General features: G+C 46.0%; 1 protein-coding gene across 1 annotated transcript in view; it reads right to left on the bottom strand.

Moving 5' to 3' along the window:
- LOC311134708 (membrane-associated guanylate kinase, WW and PDZ domain-containing protein 2-like) overlaps positions 1–14,834 on the bottom strand; it is a gene marked incomplete at its 5' end in the record, with an annotated part of 519,195 nt that overhangs the window by 70,681 nt on the left and 433,680 nt on the right. Inside the window, one exon of the mRNA XM_084168477.1 lies at positions 4,852–4,883. Coding sequence (XP_084024603.1) covers positions 4,852–4,883 — 32 coding nt within the window. The remainder of the gene's footprint in view (positions 1–4,851; positions 4,884–14,834) is intronic.

Here is a 14,834-nt window from a genome sequence, read left to right as displayed (position 1 = left end):
ACCCAGCTAGAACCGTCACTGTACAACATTCTCTGTGCTGCTTGAAGCTGGAAAGCCATGATCCTGGAAGAAATGTCCACCAGGCCTTGCCCACCCTCGTGCAGTGGCAAGTACAGGGCTGAAGCTTAAATTCAATGTTGTCCAGACCAGAATAAATTGACAAGGGTCCTCTGAAGCTCTTGTATCAGACCCTTTGGTGGCTGCAAAATCATTAGTCTGTGCCACAGGGTAGAGGCAGCAAGATTATTAGCTACCAGTACCCTTCCCCTATAAGACAGCTGGGGCAGCACCCATTTCCATCTTGACAGTCTGGCACACACTTTCTCCACTACACCCTCCCAGTTCTTTTTCTGAAAGACATCGGAGCCTAGAAAACCCCCCAAAGTCTTCATCCCATCTCTGCCCCACTGAAGCCCCCCTGGTAACCGTGGAGCGGACCCCATCTGAAGCTGGCCTGCCCACAGCTCTTCACTCTTTCCCCAATTGACTCTAGCTGAGGAGGCCCCCTCATACACTTTTAAAGCGTTTGAGAGAACATTAACATCCTCACCCCCTTTAATAAAAACTGTCACGTCATCTGCATACGCAGACAGTGCTATCGTGGGACCCTTCATAACGTGGTCCTCTGTAGCTCAGCTGGTAGAGCACGGCGCTTGTAACGCCAAGGTAGTGGGTTCAATCCCCGGGACCACCCACACACAAAAATGTATGCACGCATGACTGTAAGTCGCTTTGGATAAAAGCGTCTGCTAAATGGCATATTACTTTTTTTATAACCCCTGGCACAGAGAAACCAGTAAGCCTCGCTCTTAAAAAACAAAGCATTGGTTCAATCGCCAGACTATATAACTGCCCTGAAATTGGGCATCCCTGCCTGATGCCCCTTTGGACAGGGATGGGGCAACTCAAACCACCCCCCACCTTCACCATACACGAGGCCCCAGCATACAGTAAATTCATCCAAGACTAAAAAACATCCCCAAACCCGAAGGCTTTCATTATTTTAGACAAGTACTGATGGTCCACACGATCAAAAGCCTTCTCCTGATCCAAAGAAAGTAAACCCACATTTACATCAGACAGTTTACAAATGTCTAAAACATATCTTATTAGAAACAAGTTGTCAACAATAGAGCGATCAGGTACACAGTAGGACTGGTCCTTGTGGACCAACAATCCCAGATACTCTTTCAACCTGTTTGAGAGACATTTAGAAACAATTTTATATTCTGCACACAGCAAAGCAACAGGTCTCCAATTTGTCATGAGAGCCAAATCCCCCTTTTTTGGCAACAGTGAAAGTACCGCACGTTGACAAGATACAGGAAGAGAGCCCTCATGAAAAGATTCACACACCACTTCATAAAAATCCTCCCCAATAGACCCCCAAAAGTGCTTATAAAACTCAGATGGTAAACCATCAATGCCAGGGGCTCGGCCTGTTGAGAGCTGCATAACTGCTGTAGACAGCTCTTGCAGTGTAATGTCAGAGTCCAATGCGACTCTTTGCTCAGGTCCCAATTGAGGAAGACCGTGTAACAACTGTTCAGTACACAGAGAGTTACAATCCTCCGCCTTATAGAGGGCAGAATAGAAATCCACGGCATGTTGACGCATTTCACTGTCATCCGTGGTCACCTTCCCATCAGGGAGACGAAGGCAGACCATCGGTTTACGTTGCAATGTCGACTGTCCTAGGTTAAAAAAAAAAAGCACTAGGAGCATCCATATCCTTGAGGGAAGCGAAACGAGACCTAATCAAGGCACCCTTCACTCTTTCATGCAGAAACGACCTCAGTTCATGTTTCTTGTCCTGTAAGTTCATGACTAGTCCGGGGTCATTCTGAGTGAGCAACTTCAATTCAATAGATTTGATGTCCTGTTCAAGGGCCCTGATAGTCTCTTTAACTTCAATTCGAGAAGGAGCAGTATACTGTTGACAAAATAATCGTATTTGGGCCTTCCCAACCTCTCACCATTGTCTCAAGGACTCAAAATTCCCTTTTGTAACCCTCCATTTTTCCCAAAACAACAAAAACCTTTCCCAAAACATGACATCATGTAACAATTTAACATTAAAATACCAATAAGATGATGACCTTCGTGGACAGGACAAGTGAATATCAACAGTGACAATATGGTGATCAGAGAAACCCAAAGGAGTAATGTCACACCTTCCAACCCTACTACAGTATTGCTCAGATACATACAACCTGTCTAACCTTGCTGCACTGACATGACCTTCATTAACTTTCAGCCATGTGTACTGCCTAACTTTTGCATTCCTTACTCTCCACACATCAGAAAGCTCAAACTCAGTTAACAGACCAGACAGGCAAGTGGCTGACCGCAGGTGAGGTTCTTCAGCGGTGCGATCAACAGTAAAATCCACTGTACAGTTCCAGTCCCCCCCTAAAACCATACACCCCTCTTAGTCACACTGTCTTAAGGTTTCCTTTATTTTATCAAAACCAACAATACGCTCTGTACCCTCATTAGGAGCATAAACATTCAAAAAAACAAACAAAAACCCCATAACATCCACCTTGACCAATAAAACCCGACCCTTGACAATCTCTGTTGTAGATACCACAGTCACCCCTAAGCCTGAAGAAAACAAGATTGCCACCCCAGCACTGAAATTAGTACCATGACTGAGTATATGCTGCCCCTCCCACCACATACCCCAGTCAACCTAATTTTCCTCATCACTATGTGTCTCCTGTAGGAAAACTACATTAAGCATTTTCTGTTTTATTACTTCTAATACCCAAGCCCTCTTATTCCTGTCCCTTCCCCCATTAATATTGAGAGAACCTACCCTTAGTACCTCCGTATAGAAAATAAAAAGGAAAAGCAGAAGAAACCACAGAGAAACCAGATAAAGAGAATAGAACACCCTATGAGGCATAATCATCATCATTATTTAAATTTTCTCTTAACCTGACCACGTTTCCCACCACCTTTTGCTGCTGCAACAGCAGTAACAATTTTCCTCAAGCGAAACCGCTTCTTCTCACTCAACTGGTCTAACCCCACCGTCTTCTGTAACATCACAGCTGACCTCAAAAACTTATCAACATCAAAATAATCTGCCATTTGACAGATTTCCCAAAAGTCTGATCAAGAAACCCATTTACCTCCGCTAGATCGTAAATTGAGTCCTCACCAGCTGATATCGTATCAAGAGCGATATCCATATCCTTCTCCTGATCCTCCTCAACTGAGGCCACAGACCACTGACTCCCCTCTACCACATCCCTTTCAACACTCCCCACTTGCACCCCATCACTCGTACCAGGCATCTCCTCCACTACCTGGGAGACTAGCCCCACCTGAACCCCATTACTTGTAGTGGGCATCTCCTCCACTACCTGGGAGACTAGCCCCACCTGAACCCCATTACTCGTAGTGGGCATCTCCTCCACTATCTGGGAGACTAGCCCCACCTGAACCCCATTACTCGTAGTGGGCATCTCCTCCACTACCTGGGAGACTAGCCCCACCTGAACCCCATTACTCATAGTGGGCATCTCCTCCACTACCTGGGAACCTAGCTCCACATGAACCCTCTCCTGTAACCCATTACTTGTAGTGGGCATCTCCTCCACTACCTGGGAGATTAGCTCCACATGAACCCCCTCCTGTACCCCAGCACTCGTACTGGGCACCTCCTCACCAGTCTGAGAAAATGGCCCTTCAGATCCATCCTTACCTTCTACAACAATATGTTTCTGCTGCATAACATTTCCCTCTGGTACAAGTTGCAACTCTGTGCCCTCAACACGGACAACTTGTTCCTCAGCAACAGATGCTTGTGGCTGCTCTACCGCTGTCAGCCCACCTCTCCCTACATCAGTGGGCCCTGGCATTACGAGGACCACCTGCGCCCCTCCCTCTGCCTTCTCCCTTTTCGGGCAAGCATGTCGCTTATGACCAACATCCCCACACTCAAAACACAGTTGACTACCCGTACTAGCATAAGCCATATACAGTCTATTGTCATACTTGACTTTAAACGCTAACTCCAAAGCCTGCTCCGGTGAGTCCAAAAACATAAACACCTGTCGCCGAAACGACATAACCTGTTTCAACGCCGGGTGTTTGCAACCCAATGGGACAACCTTAATTGAACTTGCAAACTTCCCAAAGCGCAAAACTCGCGCTCCAATAGCTCATTTGGAATAAACGGCGGTACATTTGAAATCGTTACCCTTGTTGACGGAGAAAAAAGCGGCGTAACTTGAATAAACATTCCTTTAAGAAGTACGCCATGCTCAACCATACGATCAACAAGGCGCTCTTCTTTTAGAAATACCACCACCGCTTTATTCATCCGTGACGCATAAGCAACATTCTCATATCCTACCTTCTCTCCTACGGCGACCAGAACCTCCTCCACCGTGACAGTAGCTTCAGTAACACACCTAAAGCCATGCCGAAGTGACAGGGACGGCGTCCACATTCGGGCCGCCATCCCCACCAAAATCAGCGTAATTTCGACACGAAAAACAATATACTTAATTCTACCACAACAAGAAAATAGAAATAATAACCTTAATCATGCATAGAATAAAAAAAAAAGATATCACCAAGAAAAGGAAAACCCAGGATATCTAACTCTACACAACACTCGCACTTAGCACTCACTCAAACAATTCCCAGCATGCACCAAACACTCCCAGCATGCAGAGAGAGAGAGAGAGACAGACAGAGCAAGAGAGACAGACAGAGCGAGAGAGAGAGAGAGAGACAGAGACAGAGACAGAGACAGAGACAGAGACAGAGACAGAGACAGAGACAGAGACAGAGACAGAGACAGAGACACACACACAAATAGGGGTGTTTTACCTGTTTGGAGGTCTTCCATGGAGAAAGCTGACCTGCAGAGAAACAGACACAAAATGTTAGTCCTTTGAGCAGACAGAGAAAAATAACTGTATGATGGGTTATCTTATCATAGCAATGACAGAAGTAAAGAACAGTAGGGATACTTTATACAAGAGAAAGTAGGCTAATGTCGGTACAAAACAAGAATTAAATATCATAGTTTCTCTTGGAATCCATAAATCATAGGCTATTACATATAACACTAGTGGTGCCTCCCCTCAGGAGACTGAAAAGATTTGGCATGGGTCCCCATATCCTCTAAAAGTTCTACAGCTGCACCATTGAGAGCATCCTGACCGGTTGCATCACCGCCTGGTATGGCAACTGCTCGGCATCTGACCGTAAGACGCTACAGAGGGTAGTGCGTACGGCCCAGTACATCACTGGGGCCAAGCTTCCTGCCATCCAGGACCTTATATGCTAGGCGGTGTCAGAGGCAAGGCCAAATAATTGTCAAAGACTCCAGTCACCCAAGTCATAGACTGTTCTCTCTGCTACTGCACGGCAAGCGGTACTGGAGCGCCAAGTCTAGGACTAAAAGGCTCCTTAACAGCTTCTACCCCCAAGCCATTAGACTGCTGAACAATTAATCAAATGGCCACTCTACTCCATTAAAAAAAAATATATATATTGGGATCATGGGTCATTCCACTTGATGTCTTCTTAAAATTCAATGTTGTGATAGGCCTACCCTTATCCCATGTTATCCATACAGTGAGGGAAAAAAGTATTTGATCCCCTGCTGATTTTGTAAGTTTGCCCACTGACAAAGCCATGATCAGCCTATCATTTCAATGGTAAGTTTATTTGAACAGTGAGAGACAGAATAACAACAAAAAAATCCAGAAGAATGCATGTCAAAAATGTTAAAAATTGATTTGCATTTTAATGAGGGAAACCCCTCTGCAAAACATGACTTAGTACTTGGTGGCAAAACCCTTGTTGGCAATCACAGAGGTCAGACGTTTCTTGTAGTTGGTCACCAGGTTTGCACACATCTCAGGAGGGATTTTTTCCAAGTCATTAAGGTTTCGAGGCTGACGTTTGGCAACTCGAACCTTCAGCTCCCTCCACAGATTTTCTATGCGATTAAGGTCTGGAGACTGGCTAGGCCTCTCCAGGACCTTAATGTGCTTCTTCTTGAGCCACTCCTTTGTTGCCTTGGCCGTGTGTTTTGGGTCATTGTCATGCTGGAATACCCATCCACGACCCATTTTCAATGCCCTGGCTAAGGGAAGGAGGTTCTCACACAAGATTTGACGGTACATGGACGGTACACGTCCATCGTCCCTTTGATGCGGTGAAGTTGTCCTGTCCCCTTAGCAGAAAAACACCCCCAAAGCATAATGTTTCCACCTCCATGTTTGACGGTGGGGATGGTGTTCTTGGGGTCATAGGCAGCATTCCTCCTCCTCCAAACACGGCGAGTTGAGTTGATGGCAAAGAGTTCGATTTTAGTCTCATCTGACCACAACACTTTCACCCAGTTCTCCTCTGAATCATTCAGATGTTCATTGGCAAACTTCAGACGGGCCTGTATGTGTGCTTTCTTGAGCAGGGGGACCTTGCGGGCGCTGCAGGATTTCAGTCCTTCACGGCGTAGTGTGTTACCAATTGTTTTCTTGGTGACTATGGTCCCAGCTGCCTTGAGATCATTGACAAGATCCTCCCGTGTAGTTCTGGGCTGATTCCTCACCGTTCTCATGACCCGTAGCACTCACAGACTTGAGTGCTACGGGTCGGTAGTCATTTAGGCAGGTTATCTTAGTGTTCTTGGGCACAGGGACTATGGTGGTCTGCTTAAAACATGTTGGTATTACAGACTCATCATGTTGAAAATGTCAGTGAAGACACATGCCAGTTGGTCAGCGCATGCTCGGAGTGCACGTCCTGGTAATCCGTCTGGCCCTGCGGCATTGTGAATGTTGACCTGCTTAAAAGTCTTACTCACATCGGCTACAGAGAGCGTGATCACAGAGTCATCCAGAACGGCTGATGCTCTCATGCATGCTTCAGTGTTGGTTGCCTCGAAGCGAGCGTATAAGTGATTTCCCATAGGTGGCCAGTATGAAAAAATGTATGCACTCACTAACTGTAAGTCGCTCTGGATAAGAGCGTCTGCTAAATGACTAAAATGTAAAAATGTAAATTTAGCTCATCTGTTAGGCTTGTGTCACTGGGCAGCTCGTGGCTGCGCTTCCCCTTGTAGTCTGTAATAGTTTTCAAGCCCTGCCACATCCAACGAGCGTCAGAGCCGGAATATTACGATTCAATCATAATCCTGTATTGACTCTGTCTGTTTGATGGTTCGTTGGAGGGCATAGCGGGATTTCTTATAAGAGTCCAGGATAGAGTCCCACTCCTTAAAAGTGGCAGCTCTACCCTTTAGCTCAGTGCAGATTTTGCCTGTAATCCATGGCTTCTGGTTGGGGTATGTACGTACGGTCACTGTGGGGACGATGCCATCGATGCACTTATTGATGAAGCCAGGGACTGATGTGGTGTACTCCTCAATGCTATCTGAAGAATCCCGGAACATATTCCTGTAGCTTAGCATCTGCATCATCTGACAACTTCCTTATTAACTGAGTTACTGGTGCTTTCTGCTTTAGTTTTTGCTTATAAGCAGGAATCAGGAGGATAGAGTTATGGTCAGATTTGCCAAATGGAGGGCGAGGGAGAGCTTTGTATGCGTCTCTGTGTGTGGAGTAAAGGTGGTCTAGAGTTTTGTTCCCTCTGGTTGGATATTTAATATGCTGGTAGAAATTAGGTAGAACAGATTTAAGTTTCCCTGCTTTAAAGTCCCCGGCCACTAGGAGCGCTGCCTCTGGATGAACGTTTTCCTGTTTTCTTATAGCCTTATACAGCTCATTGAGTGCAATCTTAGTACCTGCATTGGTTTGTGGTGGTAAATAGACAGCTACGAAAAATATAGACGAAAACTCTCGTGGTAAATAGTGTTGTCTACATCTTATCATGATATACTCTACCTCAGGCGAGCAAAACCTTTATATCAGATTTTATGCACCAGCTGTTGTTTACAAATATACACAGACATCCACCCCTTGTCTTACCGGAGTCAGCCGTTCTATCCTGCCGATGTAGCATATATCCTACCAGCTGTATGTTATCCATGTCGTCGTTCAGCCACAACTCAGTGAAACATAAGATATTACGGTTTTTAATGTCCCGTTGATAGGATAAAAGTAATCTTAGGTCGTCTAATTGATTTTCAAATGATTGAACATTGGCTAATAGGATAGATGGAAGAGGCAGTTTACTCGCTCGCCGTCGAATCCTTACAAGGCACCCCGACCTACGTACACGATATCTCCGTCTTTCTCATGTGAATGGTGGGGATTTGGGCCTATGGGGTGTTAGCTAAAATTATCAAGCTAATGTTAGTTAGCTAGCTTGACCAGGGTTGTTTAGAGAAAAGGTTTTTGGCTAGACTAACGTTAGCTGACTAAAATGTGCCCAGATTCAGAAACTACTAGCTAGTTAGCTTGCTTTTTAGTTTAGTTAGATTGCGTTAGCTATCAAAGCTTCCGAATCTGGGTATGTTTTAGCAAGCTACTAGCTACTGAACTATTTATGTGTAGGATTAGCTAGCATCAACTAACACTGCTTGTTGCATTAGCAAATGTGGACTAGCTAGCTAGATTAGCTAATGTAAGCTAGCATGCTAGTATAAGTATCAGTATCTAGCATGTTAACTTTATTCTAGCTAGCTAGCAAGCTAACAGTAGGCTTACCTCAATGTGTTATTTTAGATTAGACGGCGAGTTCTTGAAAGCTGGTATTTCCTGAACTTTTGGTAAACATAACAGACATTTCATCCGGTAGGATGAATCCTTCATTCCGAGAAAATAAAACATTTATTTTAGATACGGCCAAGGGTGTTCGTCCTCATCAGGAGGTGGTGGTGGTGGTGGTAGAGTGATGTCGGACATGACTGTGCGATTTTGGACATGCTTGGGCAAAGTATGATGGATGACTGTTTTGCAAGTGACAGGCTCCCGGTGGGTGGGGTTGACACTTTAGGACCCATGGATTTGCCCAAACTGATGAGGATTGGATCAACTTTGCTTGCATGTCGTCGCCTGCTGCCTTGAAATACAAGTTCACCCATGAGTGAGCCGACTCGCCGACGTTGCTTTCATCTTTTACCCAACAGAATGATTTGATTTTGTAGCGAGTAACGAAAGTGTTAGGGGAAGTGTATACATTTCTTTTGAAAATGTAGTGAAGTAAAAGTAAAAGTCGACAGAAATATAAATAGTAAAGTAAAGTACAGATACCCTAAAAAACGACTTAAGTACAGTAACAAAGTATTTCTACTTCGTTACTTTACACAACTGCTTCTCTCTGTGTGTTTGAGAAAGGAATGAAGGAGAGAGAGGAGGAGATGGACATGCACGGTGGTGAGATATTCTGTAGCTAAAGGTAGTGTCAGCATATTAATTATGAAAATATAAAAAAAAATCCTAAGCTATTCAAAATCAAATACAAATTCACTATAATTGTAGGTTAACTCTGTTAGACGCCCTCCCTGCACAATCAGTGAACCAACAGCATCGCCTAGGCCTATACGTTCTCTCCCAGACTCATATATAGAAAGTCTGGAGCGTAGCACAAGGTAACCAGCCCATCCAGTATGCATAATAATACAGTCCACACTCAAAGGCGATTACTAGAATTTGTTTAGTTTTGCAGTATAGACTAGACCAATTATGTACCAAAGACATCTTATATCTATGGTTTTTTTTTGGGCTTGGCTCATATATAGGCCTATGAGTATGCATTAGCTCTAATATGCGTATCGGCATTTTGAATTAATTATCACCTTAGAAAGCACTGTCCATTTCGTTGTGTTTTGCTTTGAAACAACATCCACAATGACCATGTTTTCCACTCAGTTTCACCCTTTTGTTTAACTTCTTTCCTCAAATTGATCGATCACAGTGAGGGGAGTTTTAAAAGCATGATACTGTATTGATAAGTGTTTGATGTGCTTTTCGATTGCATTTGCATTGATGTCAGAGTGGTTAGATCAGGGGTGTCAAACTCATTCCGTGGAGAGAGTCTGCAGGTTTTTGTTTTTTCCTTTCAATTAAGACCTAGACAACCAGATGAGGGAGTTCCTTATTAATTAGTGACCTTAATTCATCAATCAAGTACAAGGGAGGAGTGAAAGCCCTCCTTTGAATGAGTTTGACACCTGTGGGTTAGAGGGACAAATAGAGCTCTGAGTACCAGGCCATTAGCGACCTGAGGGTCGTTAGCAAGTTAAGTACTACCAACACATGTCCAGAGTGCATAACAGGAGATTACCTTGACTTAACGGTCACGTGGAATTTGACTGCGGTCATGATTCATGACAGCTGGTGTGGCGGTAATACGGTCACCGCAACAGCTCTATGATTAATGATTAATAACGAATAAATGATGACTAAACTATTTCATCATTTATTAATGCTTTATAAATACTTTATTACGTGGCTTGTTCGCTCTACTAATATGGCTGACCCTGTAAAAAAACACATTTCACTGCACCTATCCAGTGTACGTGACAATAATATATATATATACAGCTGTGGAAAAAATTAAGAGACCACCGCAAATCTTTCTTAAATCAGCATCTCTACATATATGTCATCCATTCCATTCCAGTGTCTGTTGAATTTCAACACAGGCACATCTCATTCTACTGAATTAGGTACTGATTAGGTGATCACATGAACCAAATCTTATTTAACAAGGAAAAATATAAAAACCACTGCTGTGGTCATCACTATCCTCTTGCAATAGGACCAGCTGGATGGCAAAAACAGTGCTAATATTACCTCAAAAGTAATATTAATCAAAAAATAACTATTGACCATGCCAAAGAGTTGAAAAGGAACGTTTTGAGTGAGGAAAAGAAGGGGTCAATTCTGGCTTTACTGGCAGAGGGATTCAGTGAGCGTCAGGTTGCTTCCATCCTTAACATTTCAAAGACGGAGGTCAAGCAGCAGACATTGGGGACAACAAAGCTACAGACCAGCAGAGGGCGAAAACGACTCTCTACTGGCCGGGATGACTGCCAACTCATTCGAATGTCACTCAACAACCGTAGGATGACGTCAAGTAACCTACAAAAAGAATGGCAAACGGCAGCTGGGGTGAAGTGCACGGCGAGGACGGTTCAAAACAGGCTCCTAGGGGAAGGGCTGAAGTTGTGCAAAGCTAGAAAAAAGCCCTTCATCAATGAGAAGCAAAGAAGAGCCAGGCTGAAGTTTGCAAAAGACCATAAGGACTGGACCGTAGAGGACTGGAGTAAGGTCATCTTCTCTGATGAGTCCAATTTTCAGTTTGCCCAACACCTGGTCGTCTAATGGTTAGATGGAGAGCTGGAGAGGCCTACACGCCACAGTGTCTCGCACCCCCTGTGAAATTTGGTGGAGGATCGGTGATGATCTGGGGGTGCTTCAGCAAGGCTGGAATCGGGCAGATTCGTCTTTGTGAAGGACGCATGAATCAAGCCACGTACAAGGTTGTCCTGGAAGAAAACTTGCTTCCTTTTGCTCTGACATTGTTCCCCAACTCTGAGGATTGTTTTTTTCCAGCAGGACAATGCGCCATGCCACACAGCCAGGTCAATCAAGGTGTGGATGGAGGACCACCAGATCAAGACCCTGTCATGGCCAGCCCAATCTCCAGACCTCAACCCCATTGAAAACTTCTGGAATGTGATCAAGAGGAAGATGGATGGTCACAAGCCATCAAACAAAGCCGAGCTGCTTGAATTTTTGCGCCAGGAGTGGCATAATGTCACACAACATCCATGTGAAAGACTGGTGGAGAGCATGCCAAGATTTATGAAAGCTGTGATTGAAAATCAGGGTTATTCAGCCAAATATTGATTTCTGAACTCTTCCTAAGTTAAAACATTACTATTGTGTTGTTGAATGAACATGAACTTATTTTCTTTGCATTATTCGCGGTCTGACAACACTGCATCTTTTTCTTTCTTTTTTTTTCTTTTTTTTTTTGGGGGGGGGGGGGATGGATCAGCTTAATATTGCAGATAGATTGTATCTTCTATCAATGTAATTGTCTGCATCACTTCCAATCCCCCATGTTTATTTTTATTTTTTATATATATACTCCCCTTTATTACTTTTCAACCCCACCATCCTTTCCCTACTTGGAGTAAATTAGTGAACAACAATGCCCAGGCGTCTACTTCCGGTCTATACTTACTATCTACACCTTATGGACAGAGTTCATTTTACAATAATTCTATTCTATATATATTTATATATATATATATATTTTTTTTTGCTCCTGAACTTCTTCTACTCTCAACCTCTCCGATCATTTTCATGGTGTCCATCCGGTTTGCCATATCTTTCTAACTGTGCTCCTTCCCAAAAGCTCCCAACATACAACCTATATATGTCATGAGCCTCTCACTCCACCGGGTTACCACCTTAATTTTCTTCCACTCTGCTCACCACTCTCTCTACTCAGCCTAACTAGCTCCACCTGTCCCTGCTCTGCTCTGCTCTAATTACTCTGCCAGCTGCGCTGCATTACCCACTACCTCTCCCAGTATTTAAGGCCCTGTCTTTCAGCTCTCCGGTGTCAGATCGTCTGCAAAGCTCACACCCGGAACCTGTTTGCTCGCGCTTCTGGCTCACCCTGGTTTTGTGACCCCGGACCTGCCTGAATTTTTGGATACTCTTCTGCCCCAGGAGATCCAGACCTGCTTCTGCCATAACGACTCCTGACTACTCTTCAATCCCGGTAACTCTGACCAGCCTTCTGCCTTGCTACTACGTATTTTGGATTTCCCTTGAACTGTACTGCTGCCTTGTTTCATTCCGCCCTGTTGTGTCTGTGTCTCCCCCCCCCCAGGACTTCTGGACCACCCACCACCGGCTTCATAGGACGCATCGCTGCCACTGGGGGGGGCACAGACCCAGCACATTGGACGGGATCCCTGTTACCTCTGGAGCCTTCATTCACTCCCTACTTCCCTTTTCCCTTAAGTTTTAATAAACTTTCTGGTGTGACGCAATTGTGGTCCTCTGGTCGTCTGTCTGAACCGTGACAGTACGATCTGACCATTATGGACTCAGCGCACACTTTCCCCGACATGGAAACCGATGAGCATGAGCAGCAGTTCCAGCAGCAGCAACAACAACTCGCCATGATCATTCAACTCCTCACCAACCTTACCCCAGCCAGTCTGCCCACCAGCCCTGCCCCCGAGTTACCTGCCCCGGTCATTGCAGCCGCTGCTCCGGAACCCAAGATTGGAAACCCCGAGCGGTTCAACGGCGATTCAACCCAGGTCCGGCCATTCCTGACTAGCTGCCGACTTCAGTTCTCCTTGCAGCCAAGGACCTTCGCCACGGAGGGGGCTAAAGTTGGGTATGCCATCACTCACCTGACGGGCCGAGCTCGACTCTGGGGAACAGCAGAGTTCGAACGTCAAACCCCCGCATGTGCAACCTTCGACCTGTTTGCTGAGGAGATGCTGAAGGTGTTTGACCTGGATTCACCAACCGCAGAGGCGTCTCGTGAACTGTTCAGTATTCGACAAGGCAGACGTACAGTCGCAGACCATTCCATCGACTTCCGAACCCTGGCTAGACGAAGTTCTTGGAACACACCATCGTTGGTGGACGCGTTCTTCCATAGTTTGGCTGACTATATCAAGGACGAGTTGGTCTCCCATGAACTGCCTTCCACTCTTGATGAAGCCATCGCACTGACTGTCAGGATCGACAGAAGGATACAGACCCGTCGTCGTGAGAGGGGGCGCCAAGGTCCACCTACTACCGGCATTCGGAGAGATCCGACTGGGCTCCTGTCATCTACTGCCACTCACCCAGGTCAGCTTGATCAGTCTGAGCCTATGGAGATTGGGCGAGCCTCTCTCACTCCTGCAGAGCGCCAGCGCCGCTTCACCTCAAACCTCTGCCTCTATTGTGGAGGTGATGGACATCGTGTGGTAACCTGCCCTTTAAAGGGCCGAAGCTCACCGGGCATAGGGGGAGTCCGGTTGAGTTCAATGACCATCCAGTCCTCCGACCGCAAACCCCTGCTGCAAGTTCACCTCCGCCTCTCTGACTCAACTCACACCCTGGCTGCTCTGGTGGATTCTGGCGCCGAAGCCAACATAATGGACATCAAGCTGGCACGCCAACTGGGACTGGAGAACCTCCGTTTGACACCTCCTATTCCTGCCCGGGCACTGGACGGACACTTACTCGGATCGGTCACTCATGTCACGGCCCCGGTCTCGATGGGTCTGTCCGGAAACCATCAAGAAACTATCCAGTTTCACCTGCTCCCCTCTCCAGGCCAACCCCTCATCCTGGGTTACCCATGGCTCCGCCGGCACAACCCTCAGCTCGACTGGGTGACCGGGGTGATCAGGGAGTGGGGAGAGGACTGCCACCGAACCTGCCTGCTTGCTGCCGCACTACCCCCTCGGCCAGTACCTACTAACTCCGCTCCTGACCTCTCCAATGTCCCAGAATGCTACCATGGTCTCAGAGAGGTGTTTAACAAAGCAAGAGCCACATCTCTGCCCCCTCACCGACCGTACGACTGTGCCATCGACCTCCTCCCTGGAACAGCCCCTCCAAAGGGTCGTCTTTATTCGTTGTCAGCTCCTGAAAGAAAGTCCATGGAGGACTACATCAATGGCTCTCTGTCCGCAGGATTAATCCGTTCATCTTCATCTCCTGCTGGTGCTGGCTTCTTCTTTGTGGGGAAGAAGGACGGATCTCTTCGCCCCTGCATCGACTACAGGGGACTCAACGACATCACAGTGAAAAACCGTTACCCTCTGCCTCTGCTCACCTCTGCTTTTGAGTTGCTCCAGGGAGCCACTGTTTTTACCAAGTTGGATCTCAGAAACGCTTACCACCTAGTGCGGATCCGGG

This window comes from Coregonus lavaretus, assembly GCF_964263955.1.
Source record: "Coregonus lavaretus genome assembly, chromosome: 9".
NCBI classification, from domain to species: Eukaryota; Metazoa; Chordata; class Actinopteri; order Salmoniformes; family Salmonidae; genus Coregonus; species Coregonus lavaretus.
This window is presented reverse-complemented; position numbering and strand designations above follow the sequence as displayed.